Below are 13,283 nucleotides of genomic sequence, written 5' to 3' on the forward strand. Positions count from 1 at the left end.
CTTGATTGATGCGCTGAATAGTCTCTGAAAATATTTTAAATTGGCTGATCAACTTATCATCTTTTTGACATCTGCTGACGAATGTGATAAATCCGACCCAGATACATATGAATAATAATAAATAATTAAATACAAATGAACAAACTCGACTAGGTCGGAGATATCCACTTGGAATAATCAGTCGGAGGCTTGCATGAATTACATCGCGAATGAAGGAACCGGACTGTGTGAATAATGAGCATTAGGCCCTTTTCACGTCATTGCTCGGTAAACACAGATGTAACTGATTAATGTAATTATGGTCCTGTTCCACCGAGTCTGTCACAACCAGTGAAATAGAATGCACAACAGCAGACACCCAGCCCACCCAAATGCAGCAGGACTGTATTTACTGTTATTCGCTACACCTGCATTTACCCTGCAACGGCAAATCAAAAAGGCTGCTGTGCAAAGAGCCGGAAATCACAACCTATTTACTGAAAAAAAGCTCTGATTTGCTCCGGCACGGCACAATACACACACGATAATTAAGGTGTAATTTGTTTGATCCTCACAAACAAAACAGGAAAATGGTGTTACACAAGCACATGCTTGTACAAAGTAGTGATGAGGAGAGTCCAAAATCCCCTGTGTGGGCTCAACATGGATGTGCAGGGTCTTACGCACTCATCCCCTGCATGTTTGGCACACAGGTCTTCAAAGGTTCAACAGTCCTATACAAACCCGTTAATTAGCGTTACAGATGTTACAGTTGTTTGGACATTCACCGTGTTAGCCGACCTCACGGCTCACTGGAAAACCTCGTTGCCGACTTCATCCCGAGATAAGAGCGTTGTACTTTTAACACAGAAGAAAAGGAAAATTGCAGAAGAAAACACTGTCATCTTGTCAAATGTGCAAAACACCTTTGCACCCTGAGTGCCACAATAGCTCAATCCGGCCGCTTTCCAGTGTTGTCTGCTCGGCTTAAATTGCTTTTCTTTTCTGGGTTTTTTTTTTTCCCGGGTCGGTGAGACGTCCTCGGTCAGCGTTGCCAGAATAACTTCCAGGGCCCCCGGCGGGCGGCACTCGAGTCAGTCGAGTCGCTCCGCGCCGCATCATGTCTGACCTTCAGCCCGCCAAAGCACCCGCTGCCTCACGTTCACCCGCCCTACAGGGAGGGGGGGGGGGGGGGGGGGGGGAGGCGGTCGGAGGCTGGGGGGGGAGCGATGCACCAAAAATAGGCCGTACAGTCTGAACGCGTGCAAAGATATCCCAAGCACCGCTGTGTGCGGTCGTGAGAACACAAGAGCGGCCGCTCACTCTGCTTCTCGCTCTCCACATCCTCCGGCAGCCTATCTTTAGTCCCCGATGTGTGTCACGGCTCAACTCAGTCAAAGAGGATGTGGATTCGAAACTCAATCACGGTGATTTACAGACCTGGAAAATATAAGATTTAATCAAAGAGTTTTGATCACTGTGGTGATTAAAAATAAAACTGGATCCTCAGTATCGTGTCACGGAGAAAGAATCATTAGTGAAAAATGTACAACACAGCGACTGATTGGTATATTGACTGTTACTCTTCTATTAGAAGCACATTAGCCTCACTCAGCTATTATAATGGATAGCATTGTTAGCAGTTAATCGCCACATGCATGCAATAACAATTTTTGGTATTGGGAAAAGCATTGACAATTCTCACCCAGCACTCAGACCTATTGTTGAATTGCTCGCTTCGACATTGTTAGTACGTCAACTTAAATACATTTCATTTGGTCATATTGTCCCTTTACTTTCATGGTTCTGGTCACCTCGCACACGTAAAACCAATAATCCATGTTATTCTAATAGGCCGAGCAATGGATTGAGGATTGAGGTGTCTCTGGAAGACACCGGGTGCCACGAGGGACGACTTGCAGCGCCGCTCTGACCTTTCCCTCGACGAGCACAGACCCCGCTTGGCCTCGTTACTGTGCCCGTGCACACCTCTGCCTCTACCCGCCCTCGCGCCGTGCACACACTTGTTTTCCGTGGGCGCTACAGACAATGGATCCTGTCAGAACTAGAAGCCTCGCTTGCATGCAGCTGGGCTCGGTCTAGGCGATGCCGGTAATTGTATTCATGCGCTGAACGCAAGTCGATGGTCCCCCGGGCCTCAATGAGAACCTGTCGTAGGAAGCGAATGGGATGTATGAGTGACTCAGCATAACCCGAGTCAATTTGGGTGGGTTAAGTTTTCTTTTTTGGTTTGCCTAGTGAATAACAACCTTCTAGGAATTATTATAATTCTAAAACTATAATATATGAATTATAATTCTAAAATAGATATCAGACCGGACTTATTTCCATTTGTGCCTGGGGTGTTTTGAGAGAGAGTTTTGGCATAACATAAAAATGTGTGCACACCAAACATAACTTACACGTTGCATCCGTTTGTTATAATGTGACAGGGCCAATTCAAAATAATGGTCCTCCTATTTGACCTCTCAATTGAGAGAGCGATGATTAAAGCTCTGTGAGAGCGCGTTGGAATCATTAAATGTGTTTGCACATGCATTTATTTTAGAGAGTAAATATACAATAAACCCAATCATTTCAGTTGAGAGGTGGGCTGATCTCACCTTAACTTTATTTTTACATTCTACATAAAAGCTGGTCGGTGAACATAATACTGCAGAAAAAAGAGAGTGTGCCACTGGGTTCTGCTGTTTTTTCACTAACGCAGAAGAAAGGAAAGGCTTTTACAGCCCGCTAAAAGCTTCTTGTAAATATGTACCCACCAGTCTCCCTTCCTCCCTAATAGAGCACAGTCTGATTAGAGAAGCCGCCGGGCCTCCTGCACGCGAGACTTTGAGAACAGAAACAGAAGGTAATGCCGGTGGGATGGAGCCGAGAGCCCAAAGACACAAAAATATAGGTTAACGTGTGCTGAGGATGCAGACACTGGGGTTAAAAAGGTCAAGTTTTCATGCCTCGTCCCTCCCTGTGCTCATTTTGAAACTTTAAATAAACTCCAAAAGTTCTATTTTTAGCGTGGCTCATTTGGAATTGAACCACAGAGAAGAACGCTCTATTGACATGCTCTGACTGAAGGGTGCGTGGGCGGCGCAGCCACTTAAAAGCGCGGGTCGGAATCGTAATGAAGCGAGGGGGGGGGGTCGCTAAAAGGGAGGAGAGGCGGCAGACTCCCATCGCTAGGAGCAACGCGTTATACAAACAAGGAACACACAAAGCAAGGAGTGATTCGTTTAAAGGGATTTTGTGTATGCGCCAGATTTAGCCGCTCCGCTTAGAGACATAGAGAGGTTAAATAAAGATTGTTCCGGAGAGACACAGGAGGGAGATATTAAAAGAATTGAGGAAGGAGAAGAAAGTCAGAAAGAGGAGAGGAAAATGTTGTGGAACAGAAAGCTGCCAGAGGTGAGCCGGATGGATAAGACCTGACAGGGAATGAATGAGGGGGGACTTAAAGAGAGCGAGGCATGCCAGCTGAATGGATTGAGTGATGGTGGGACAGCATAATTGGATTAAGGGGGCAGAAAATTAAAAGTATTTACTCTGCATCCTCCTCCAGAAAAGAGAATCCAATGAGTCCGACAGAACTGAGACGGCAGCAAACTACACATCCCACAGAGGCCTTAACAGAAGATATACAGTATGTATAGTGCTTGGGTACACGTGTGACATGCATGCACCGTATGTGGGCTTTTGTTAGAGGCATGTCGCCACACCTACAAGTGTAGGTGGGCGGGAATAACACACTGCGTGATCGATTGATATGCACAGGCACAGAGATTAAAGCAGAGGATCGCTCACGATTCATATTGTAATTCGCTGCCTTGCATTCATGTTTATTGGCAAATAAATAACAGCATCAGGCGTGTGTATCGGTGTGTGTGTGTGTGTGTGTGTGAGTGTGTTTGCGCGTGTTGAGCAATCAGAAGCGCAGCTTGAGTCTGTGACAGGGGCAAAAAGCTGTGGATGACATCATGCGTGTGTTGCTAGTCTTTCAATCTTGAACAAGCTAACACATCCAGCAACATGACTCAAACGCACACAGACTGACGCACTAACCCACAGACAAACACACACACACACACACCCACACTGCCAAATTTTGACCAAGAAGGTGAGTTTGCTCCACATCACCCTGTGTACGTCCTATTCAAACACTGCTTGGTGGACTCCTCAAGCAAAGAGCCGTGGGCAGGTCGCTCAGATCCATCAAATCCTTCGCCATGCCGTCCTGATCGCTCTCCCCAAACACCATGCCCTCTTCCTCCTCCTCCTCGTCCTCCTCAGGATCTCTGCTGTAGGCCCCCGAGGAGTTGCTCCACCCTAAGCATCTCCCGGAAGCATGCTTAAGCTTTTTTCATTTAGGAAGTCAGCTGAGAGGCGGGTGGAGACCATCGAGAGGAGAGGGAAGGTGGGAGATAATGAATGGTGAAAATAGAGGCTGGATGTCCCGCACCGAGAGGGAGGTGGTGGGACATTGGTGAGTGAAGATTACAGGGTTTCACTTATCGGCGGAATGATAGCACACTTCAGTTCTGGAATACAAGTTGAAGATCGCTAGAGGAGAGAAACATGAACAGGACAAATGCCGAGTCAAGCGAAAAAGGGATAGAAGAGAATATTGGGGGACGTTTAATGTGGATGTCTACTTTTAGGTCAGTGTCCCTGGTTAAAATACTCTGTCCAGTCAGGTTTTATTTGCATTATTATTATAATGCAAATAAATAAATACATTATAGTGATTATCACTGGCAGCTATGAGAAAATCCACCACGAAAGGCTACAAAAAGCCATACATTTTAAAAGGCTGCAAGCGGTGACTTTTTCATATTCGCTTACATAAATAATATTATTCGCCATAACAGTAATTGTAAAATACAAGGGTTATGATGATGAAGAAAATGTGACACAGCCACAGCGCTGTCGATAGAGTGCCATCTAGCGGGACATTCACCGTATTTATATCATATACAGACAGAATGACGAGTAGAAACCGCACATCAACAGGGTCACGTTCCGCACCATCTACCAAGGCCGTATGGGATTGTGACGTCAATAGCATCACCGTCCACCGGGTTTAAAAGCTCAAAGAGGGGAAACTAGAACGTGGTCGTGGTTGCAGGCTACTCACCCGACTGTTGTCAGTGAACTAAACAAAAAGCTAGTCACGTGACTGTGTCAAACGGATACAAGCTACACGGTTGTTGAGCCAGCAGACGTCAGACGCGTCGGAGTTTGTTATAACCGGCCCATTGGACGCTTTCTAGATGACGCGGCCTCCTGGTGCGTAGTTCCCACTCGGTCGGACCAGTCTTTCGCGGACCAATCAGGGTGCAGGAAGGGGAGGACGCTGCGTTTCAAGGATGGTGGCGATAAACTTAGTAACTTGGGTTTTTTTTTAACAGCTACCCAACATCAACACCAAAAGAGTTGCAAACGCTCCATGTTCAGTCTAAACTAATACAACTGAAAGAATTTAAGTTAATGTTTAATGACAAAAGAGTTTTACTCTTACAACATCAATTGAGGTTTATTACTTGGCAGTTGTAATAGCAAGAGAGGATTCAGTTGGTTTACAGAATAATGAGGCTATGTGTGTATGCGCGCGCGCACACACAGACACACACACACACACAACTGAAGTTACTGAACACTGAGGAAATGATCTGTGCTTTATTAATACTGTAATAATTTACTGATACATGTGTACCTGGAGAGTGACTCTAATGCATACATCCATTTGAATTTACCTGGAGAGTGACTCTAAAGCATACATCCATTTTAATTTACAATCAAATTTAATCATTAAACCCGTACTAAACATCATACATTTCTTCAGAAACTTCAAAGGCATCAGGTTAAAAAGGGAACAAACTATTTTGGCCAGAAACTAAATTTAGACACATCTTCTACTGATCAGTTATTTGAAGATGCATGCACTATTCACTTCCTTCTGTGGGGAGTCATTCAAAGCGCTACTATCACCTTACTTTTCAAACATTTTAGGTTGTTATTCCAAAAGGTACTGCGATATTAAAGTTGCTACAATGTACCACCTTACAATAATTTGTCCAGTGCAAAGCTACTTTTTAAGGCACACTAAAAGCTAACTTGAAAATTAATAAATACATTTCAATAAATTACAAGATTTGCATCCATGTTTGGTCACATCAGGAAAAGTAGTAACATAATTGTGGAGTAAATCCCGCTCACATAAGAAAAAGTTAGAGGCAGATATTTAAAGCCACAATGTTCATTGGCAAGTCTAGAGCAAAATTCTATATCTGTGAGAAGATTTGAGGAGAATCTTCACAATCCTCAATGGAAGAACAGATCCGTAATTGTACCTAATAATGAGCAATAAATTGCTTAAGAGTTACGGAAGTGAGAAGTAGAGGAAGCTCTAAGGCACAACATCATCTCTGCTGACAAATCATTGCGAATCCACTACAACATCCAGCAGTTCAGCTTTGGAATAAATACAGGTGACATCTTGTCAAATAATGGAACGCTTCTTGTGGTCCCGTTTTGGTTTGGAGATTTAAAAAAAGAAAGCAGGTGGGAGAGGAGTGTACGCAAAGTAGAACCCCCAGTGGACTCCCCTTTTGTGCTGGAGGTTGTACAATTGTGAAAAGAACTAAACCCATCTTGATCTTTTAGAAAAGTCCTTCAATTTTGTTTACAGATCAAAGGAGGAAACAAATCTAACCATTTAGATTCAATCTTCTTTCAGGTCAGGGCGGCCAGAAGGTGCCTGGGTGCGCATTGAGGCGACTGGTGGCTGCTCCAGGTCAACTGGTAGAGTAACAGGAGCCGCTCCGTCGTTGTTGACCAGGGCCCCGTAGGAGAAAGAACCGTTGGAGTCTGGCTGAACAAAGAGGCCCCTGTCATGGATAGTTGGGACACCTGATGATGGAAAGAAGTAGGATGAGGTTCAAGGAAGGAACTGCACTAAAAACATGATTAGTTTTACATAAAATGTGTAAAGAATGTAATCTGATGATTCCATTTTCAGTAGCTATGTAGAGTTTGTACAAACCATTAACCATATCCATAGTGACATAAGGCTCAAACGTCTTGGTCCTCTTCCTGTTTTTGCTGATGAGAAAAACCCCGAGGAAACAGAAAGCCGATCTGAACGAAACACAAAACATTTTTCAATATTTTAATAAACAGTGAGTCAACCCAGTCACATCAAATGTGGTATTATTGTTGGAATATGGCAGACATTTTTACTTTGTTGTGAAAAGCTCAAGTGTTACAAATAACATGAATTATGGCTGTGTTCTGTTCTTGTGTCCTAAAAAGGCACGACTGTGCCATAGTCCTACACAATACCGTTGACCCTGAAACAGGAGTAGCTCATTCAAATGAAACCATCTTGGATATTATTATTTACACGCGTGCATTTCCTGCTGTCAAACTGTCTTGCAGTATATGCATATGAAACATCACTCACCCCAACAAAAACATGCAGATGTGAAGGATGTCTTCATTCTTGAACTCTAAGTAAAACACAGCACCTGAAATCCACAACAGAAGAAAAAAAAATCTCTGAAGACTGTAAGAGGTGTGCAGCAGGAGCGTAGAAGAGGTTTAGGTCTCTACATATTAAGCTCTGTGGGCAAACTGCTTGCTAATGTGCCAGGAAGTGATTTGCATTCATCAGCAAATAGTTTGGACTTGTTAAAACTGGAAATCATCAGTGAAATATTGCATAACTCACCAGCAACCACAGCACTGACAGTGGAGAAGATGTAGTTCACACCGGCTATCAGAGAGGAGTCATACAGATTACAGGCTTGGGAGAGGAATCTGAAAAAAAGAAAGTTATGCACAAAAAAATGTTGAACAGCAAATAAAAATACAATTGAAATTGAAACACTATACCTTTGCTCACCGGGAAAGAACACTTGCAAGAATACCTAACCAATGTTTTTCTTTAAAAGGAATACTTCACCCCAAAAAATGAGCAATTGTATATCAATTCTCTAATATCGATTAATCAGATGATATTTTGAATTCTTGAAAAACCTTGCACTCTGAGCAGAGGAGAAAACGGAAATAATTTCAATACTTTCACATTTGAATTGAGTCAGATTTGTTAAATAGGGATAGGTTTATGACTGGATGAATGAGACTTATTTTACTGCAAAAGTTGTGAGGGTTTGTTAACGTTGGTTAGTTTTTGCAGTTGAATTGCTTCAATTTTTTATTCGCCGTTCCATGTGAGAAAAAACCTCCTCCCCAATTCAACCGTACACAGTTTAAGTAATCAATAGAAAATAAAAAAGTTAATTTCTGTGGGTGAGGTATTCCGCTAACCTTGCACACTATTGACCATTACAGCCAACTGCAGCCGAAGGCAAGTACAATTTCCAGTGAATACTTGTTCCTTCATGTTCCTGTCACTCACCTGGCCTGGAAGACCACTGAAGCCACCATGCACACAAACATGACGCTGAAGATCGGGTAGTCGAGCTGCATGCTGCCCTCAATGCTGAGAACCAACATGCCCGACGCCGCCTTCACTGTGATGACTGTGACGGAGTCTGTGAACCAAAGAACAAAAAACGCTGTTTGATGCGCAACAGACGAGAGAAACTTAGCTGCATACTGAACATTAAAAAGTGCTCATGTATAATAGTGTATGGTAAAAGCGCGACTGTGTTGATTGCAAGACATCGACGGTCTTCAATGCCAGACACTCACTCAGAAGCGCCACCAGCATCAGAATAACAACGAGGTAGTTCGCATTGCGCCGTTTGTAGAAGTACAAAAGCAGGCAGAACGTGATGATTTCCAGGAGCTGTCAACAAGGAGGAAAGCAAAAACAATCACCAAATCAATATCAAATAAACAAAACAGGAGGCACACAAGTGGTCCAAAATCCGTGCAGAATAACAACACGTGATACCGCTGAGTGATTCACTTTGGGCAAAAGGAGTTTATCAACGTCCATCTGTAATTTGACGACCTGATGTTATGTTGGGAAAATGTTGTAAGCATATTTGTTATGCTTTTTGGGATATTTCTGTAAATCGCTGTTAATGGCAATCCTTTTGCCATGCAGGATCTGTCCATGCCTTCTTGTGCTAGTGCCTTCTTGGTGTGTAAATTGCCAAACACAGTAGAAATTAACTTGCTAATAGAAACAGGTGTCACAAATAGGTGTTCGCGCCATACATTTGGGTTCACACAGGTGTGTATAAAGTGTGTTTGGTAGCACCCACAGGTGTAAAAGAAGTGATCTAAAAACAATGTATGGGAATTTTTACCAGTTTGACTTTTCAGGATGTACAATGTGACTTTAATAAATAAGTCTAAACACTCACATCTGGGTGCTACATCTGAATCAATCATTTCTACATGTCAATTTTAAAGCAGAGGAAAATTGAGCCAACTGCGTATTAAGCCTTGTGCTTCTAAACTTTGTCAATAAAAGAAAAACATCTTACCAGATACAGTAGAACAGGCCACCCTACAAGGTGTGTCACTATGTTCTCTGCTTTGAGTTTTTCATGAGAGTTTGGTCCAAAAACTACAAAAAGGAATGTTCCACCAATAATCAGAATGGAGCCCAGGAACGACAGCCCATAGCGCTCTGGAATAACAAACACACACACACACACAGGTGAGCAGTCAGTATGACGTTTGATAAGTTCAGTAGCCATTTTATTAACATTTGCATACAACGACACCAGTTCCATGATAATTGCAGGAGAGTGTCTCAGGTTAAACACACACGCTAAACTTACTTGCAAAGTCTTTTGGCTTCAATTTCTCACGCAGAAAAATAAGACCCAAAATTGAGCTGGCTGAGAAAAAAAAACAAAGAAAAGTAAAGCAAGGATTTAATACAAATTTCTCTTTAAACTAGCGTTATGTATACATTTCAGAAACCTTATTTCACTGGCTATTTTAGGGAGATCGTTTTTTACCATCCCCATAAAAGCATCACAGGAACAAATACTCACTCAGGACCGACACAGCGTTTAGAGTTGTGATGAGAGCGAGGGGGGCGAAGGCATAAGAAACAAAGTTGGCTCCCTCCCCAAGACATATCAGCACAAAACCACTCCAGTAGGTTTTGGTGTGGTAGAAGACACGCACGTCCTTAGCTCCTACCGACTTCACATGGCTGTATTTCTGCATGTGAAAGGCGTACAGGTTATTGACAATATACTTAGATTAAAGTGTACACATAAAGTATGACCAAACAAAATACAAAAAGGAGGCTATCATTGCTATTTAAAACTTGTTTACAGTGGAGATACAGTGGAACAAAGGGGACAAAAAACAATGAGTTATAACTTAATATTAAGTTATAAAAAAAGTTCCTACTGAAGGTGGATAATAATGTGTAACAGTCAAGCTCTCAATGGCAGGACATGAGGACGTAGATGAGACAGTGAACTATTCAATAATGGGGATGTAATGACCTAAGACAGTGGGCACATTTAGTGGAGGACTGTACCTGAATACTTAGAGAGATGCTGACCAGCACATTTCCAAAAATAGAAAGCAATGTTCCGATGAGATTATCCTAAGGAAGAAAAGCAGGTGGGATTACACATTACATTCATAAATGTCCTTCGTGTTGTCAAAGAAGATTACACATTACATTCATAAATAGTGTTCTTCATTTATACGTTTGTGTACTAAAACGATCGTCTCATTGATGTCACTTCCGTTCTATTGGCTTCCAACTACAAGAAATAACCTTATGTTATGTTGAAAAGTTTTGCGACAATACAAACGTTGTAAACGGGAAAAACACAGAATTGACCCACACATTTCGTCTATGCAAGTGTTTCAACACCTGCGAACGCGAACTCCCGTGTTTCCTACCGTGTAGGAGCCTCCGTAGGCTCCGTAGAGAGGCATCATCTCCGCCTTCACGGGCCGCTCGTTAGTTACCGCCACAGGCCACAAAAAAACAGACGTTTCATCTGGTCGCTGTGACCACGTCACTATCGATCGTTTTTTTTTTTTTACTGTTTATGTGGCGTTAAGGTGGAGAGACGACCATCTTTAGGACGAGGAGCATCGCTCACTTCCGGATTTTAATTCCACCTGAGTCGGGCTACGCACTGACGCACGCCCGTTACGCCTCGAGTCACGTGCCAGCGGAGAGCGACGCGTCCTTATTGACAAGCGTGATCATTCACATGACGTCACATATTACGTACTATTGCTATTTTGATAGGAAAAGAACCATAAAATAACCCTTTTATCACATCCCTCAAGTTTTCTTTTCTTTTACTGGAGTCTGCAGTAACACTCACGGCAACTAGGTCTCCCATTGAGCCGATGTTGGTCTAAGAGATCAATTTAATTAGTGTTAAAATTAAAGTATGGGTTTTCAAAGCACACGAACTGGACAGCCAGTACATTTTCAAACGTACTTATTGTAACTGTTTATTTATATAATAATTTTAAAGTATATTATATCTATTATAGCCAGACTACAGGTTACTGAATTTGGTGACACTTTAAAACTTATTTAAACATTTATCTCTAAAACAGTCTTCAACGAATGGAAAATCACAATTCATGACTCAAAAAGACTCACATTATAATCTTGACAAACACTGATTTCTTCTCTTTGTGTCGTTGCAGGGACACAGTACAGTAACAAAAAGGTACGTCAGCAACACTGTTATTACAGGAGCTGTTGAATCAATGAAGGGTGTTAACCAATATGACTTTGTCTTGTCCTTCGTGTTGTTAAAGAAGATATCATCAATTATCTGGTTACCTGATGAGTCATTGCTTCCACATGTAATTTTGGCAGGACAAATGTCTTTTTTCCATGTGTCACTGCTTTTTAAAATTTTACTTAAAACAAAATTGAACTTAAAACAAAGCTGGCACAAATATGGCATGTGGATTCGTCCCTTTTGAGGTGTTAACTACTAGACAACATGCACTGGATATGATGTTAAAATGAGCTCGTTTTTGACACAACCCGAAACGTCTGCTCTTTGTATTACTAACCACCAGGGGAAGTGAAAGACCACAGCTCGGTACCGTCACTTTGTCCCATTGTTCTCAAATCAAAGGCAAGCCGTCCAAATTCTCTGCTGACATTTTACCTTGATAGGCATTTAGATTTTCTTTTTTGCCAACAATGTTCCGATACCATGAATCAAATATGTTTTTTTTCCGTGGCTGTCCTATTGTAAATTGTTATTTAAACAGTTAGGTCATACGTTTACATACACCTGTATTGTATTACTTATTTGTTGATGTATTATGGAGCCTGGTTTAATTATCATGAAGCTCTGTAGGCTAAGACAAGACACGTTTTCAAAAACGAGTCAACAGACTTTCCATCAGACATAAATCCATTTAAACTAGAAAATGCAAGAAACACAAGGCAACACAGATTGGATCTTTTTGAAAGTGAGATACATTTCAGCTAAAGTAGAAATGAAAGTGCCATTTGTGTGTGATCAGAACAGCAGCTCTATAATATATTCTTGGCCTTTAAAAATACAGCTGCAGTTATTTTTTCATGCCGAAAAAACATAATGTATACCAACAATATCAACTCCTTGCTGATCTTGTTTAATGTCCTTTGCGACTATGGTATCTGCCAGATGTGGCAAAAACCATCTATAGCCCATATAGCTCTATAAATTGATTGGGCTATAGATATCAAATGATTGGATGGTCGATTATAGCTCACTGTCTTTGGTTTGGCAGGTTGGGCCCAAACAGGTGCTTCTTTCTTAATTAAGATGTTAAAATGTGTGTGGAGTTGAAAAAAGTCAATGTTTTTGTACTGCATAACTTCATCTGGAGTATGAATACTACTCAAAGTGAAAGCACCTTTCAGTTCACTTCATCTGACAAATAAATTATACATTAACACCTTACATATGGCTTTGACTTTACATTTTAGTTGACTTTGTAGTTAACACAGAGGTTGATAAACTGATTTCAACATTCATGCACCACAATGATTTTTTTTTCTTGAATTTATTTTAGTCGTAGTTCAATTACATTAAACTGATTAAGCTTTACCATTCAGTTTATTAACGCAGCTAATAGAAACATTAATCTGGTGGCATAGATAATTTAATTTAAACTGACAATGGTTGTACACAATGGTAAATCTGGTCTAAAAATGTATCTATGGATTCAACGTAACACAGTGCAACGATTCAATGCATACATTACAACAAAAATGTATTCCTTTTGAAATCATCTGTCATGTTTTTTTCTGATACAATTGACAGATCAGGATCATCAAGAAATGACATATATTGTGTTAATGT

The 13,283-nt window shown here is 41.5% G+C and overlaps 1 protein-coding gene across 1 annotated transcript; it reads right to left on the reverse strand.

Moving 5' to 3' along the window:
- Positions 1-5,651: 5,651 nt before the first annotated feature.
- nipal3 (NIPA like domain containing 3) lies at positions 5,652-11,094 on the reverse strand. The gene is made up of 12 exons (XM_062557413.1): positions 10,849-11,094; positions 10,475-10,543; positions 9,975-10,146; positions 9,756-9,815; positions 9,456-9,601; positions 8,710-8,806; positions 8,414-8,549; positions 7,724-7,812; positions 7,457-7,520; positions 7,037-7,131; positions 5,748-6,903; positions 5,652-5,707 (listed from the first exon to the last, which is right to left on the reverse strand). Exons 1-11 carry the CDS (start codon positions 10,885-10,887, stop codon positions 6,716-6,718), a joined length of 1,155 nt encoding a protein of 384 aa, XP_062413397.1. The 5' UTR covers positions 10,888-11,094; the 3' UTR covers positions 5,652-5,707; positions 5,748-6,715.
- Positions 11,095-13,283: the final 2,189 nt, after the last annotated feature.

The sequence above is a fragment of the Pungitius pungitius genome, chromosome 14 (genome assembly GCF_949316345.1).
Source record: "Pungitius pungitius chromosome 14, fPunPun2.1, whole genome shotgun sequence".
NCBI lineage: Eukaryota > Metazoa > Chordata > Actinopteri > Perciformes > Gasterosteidae > Pungitius > Pungitius pungitius.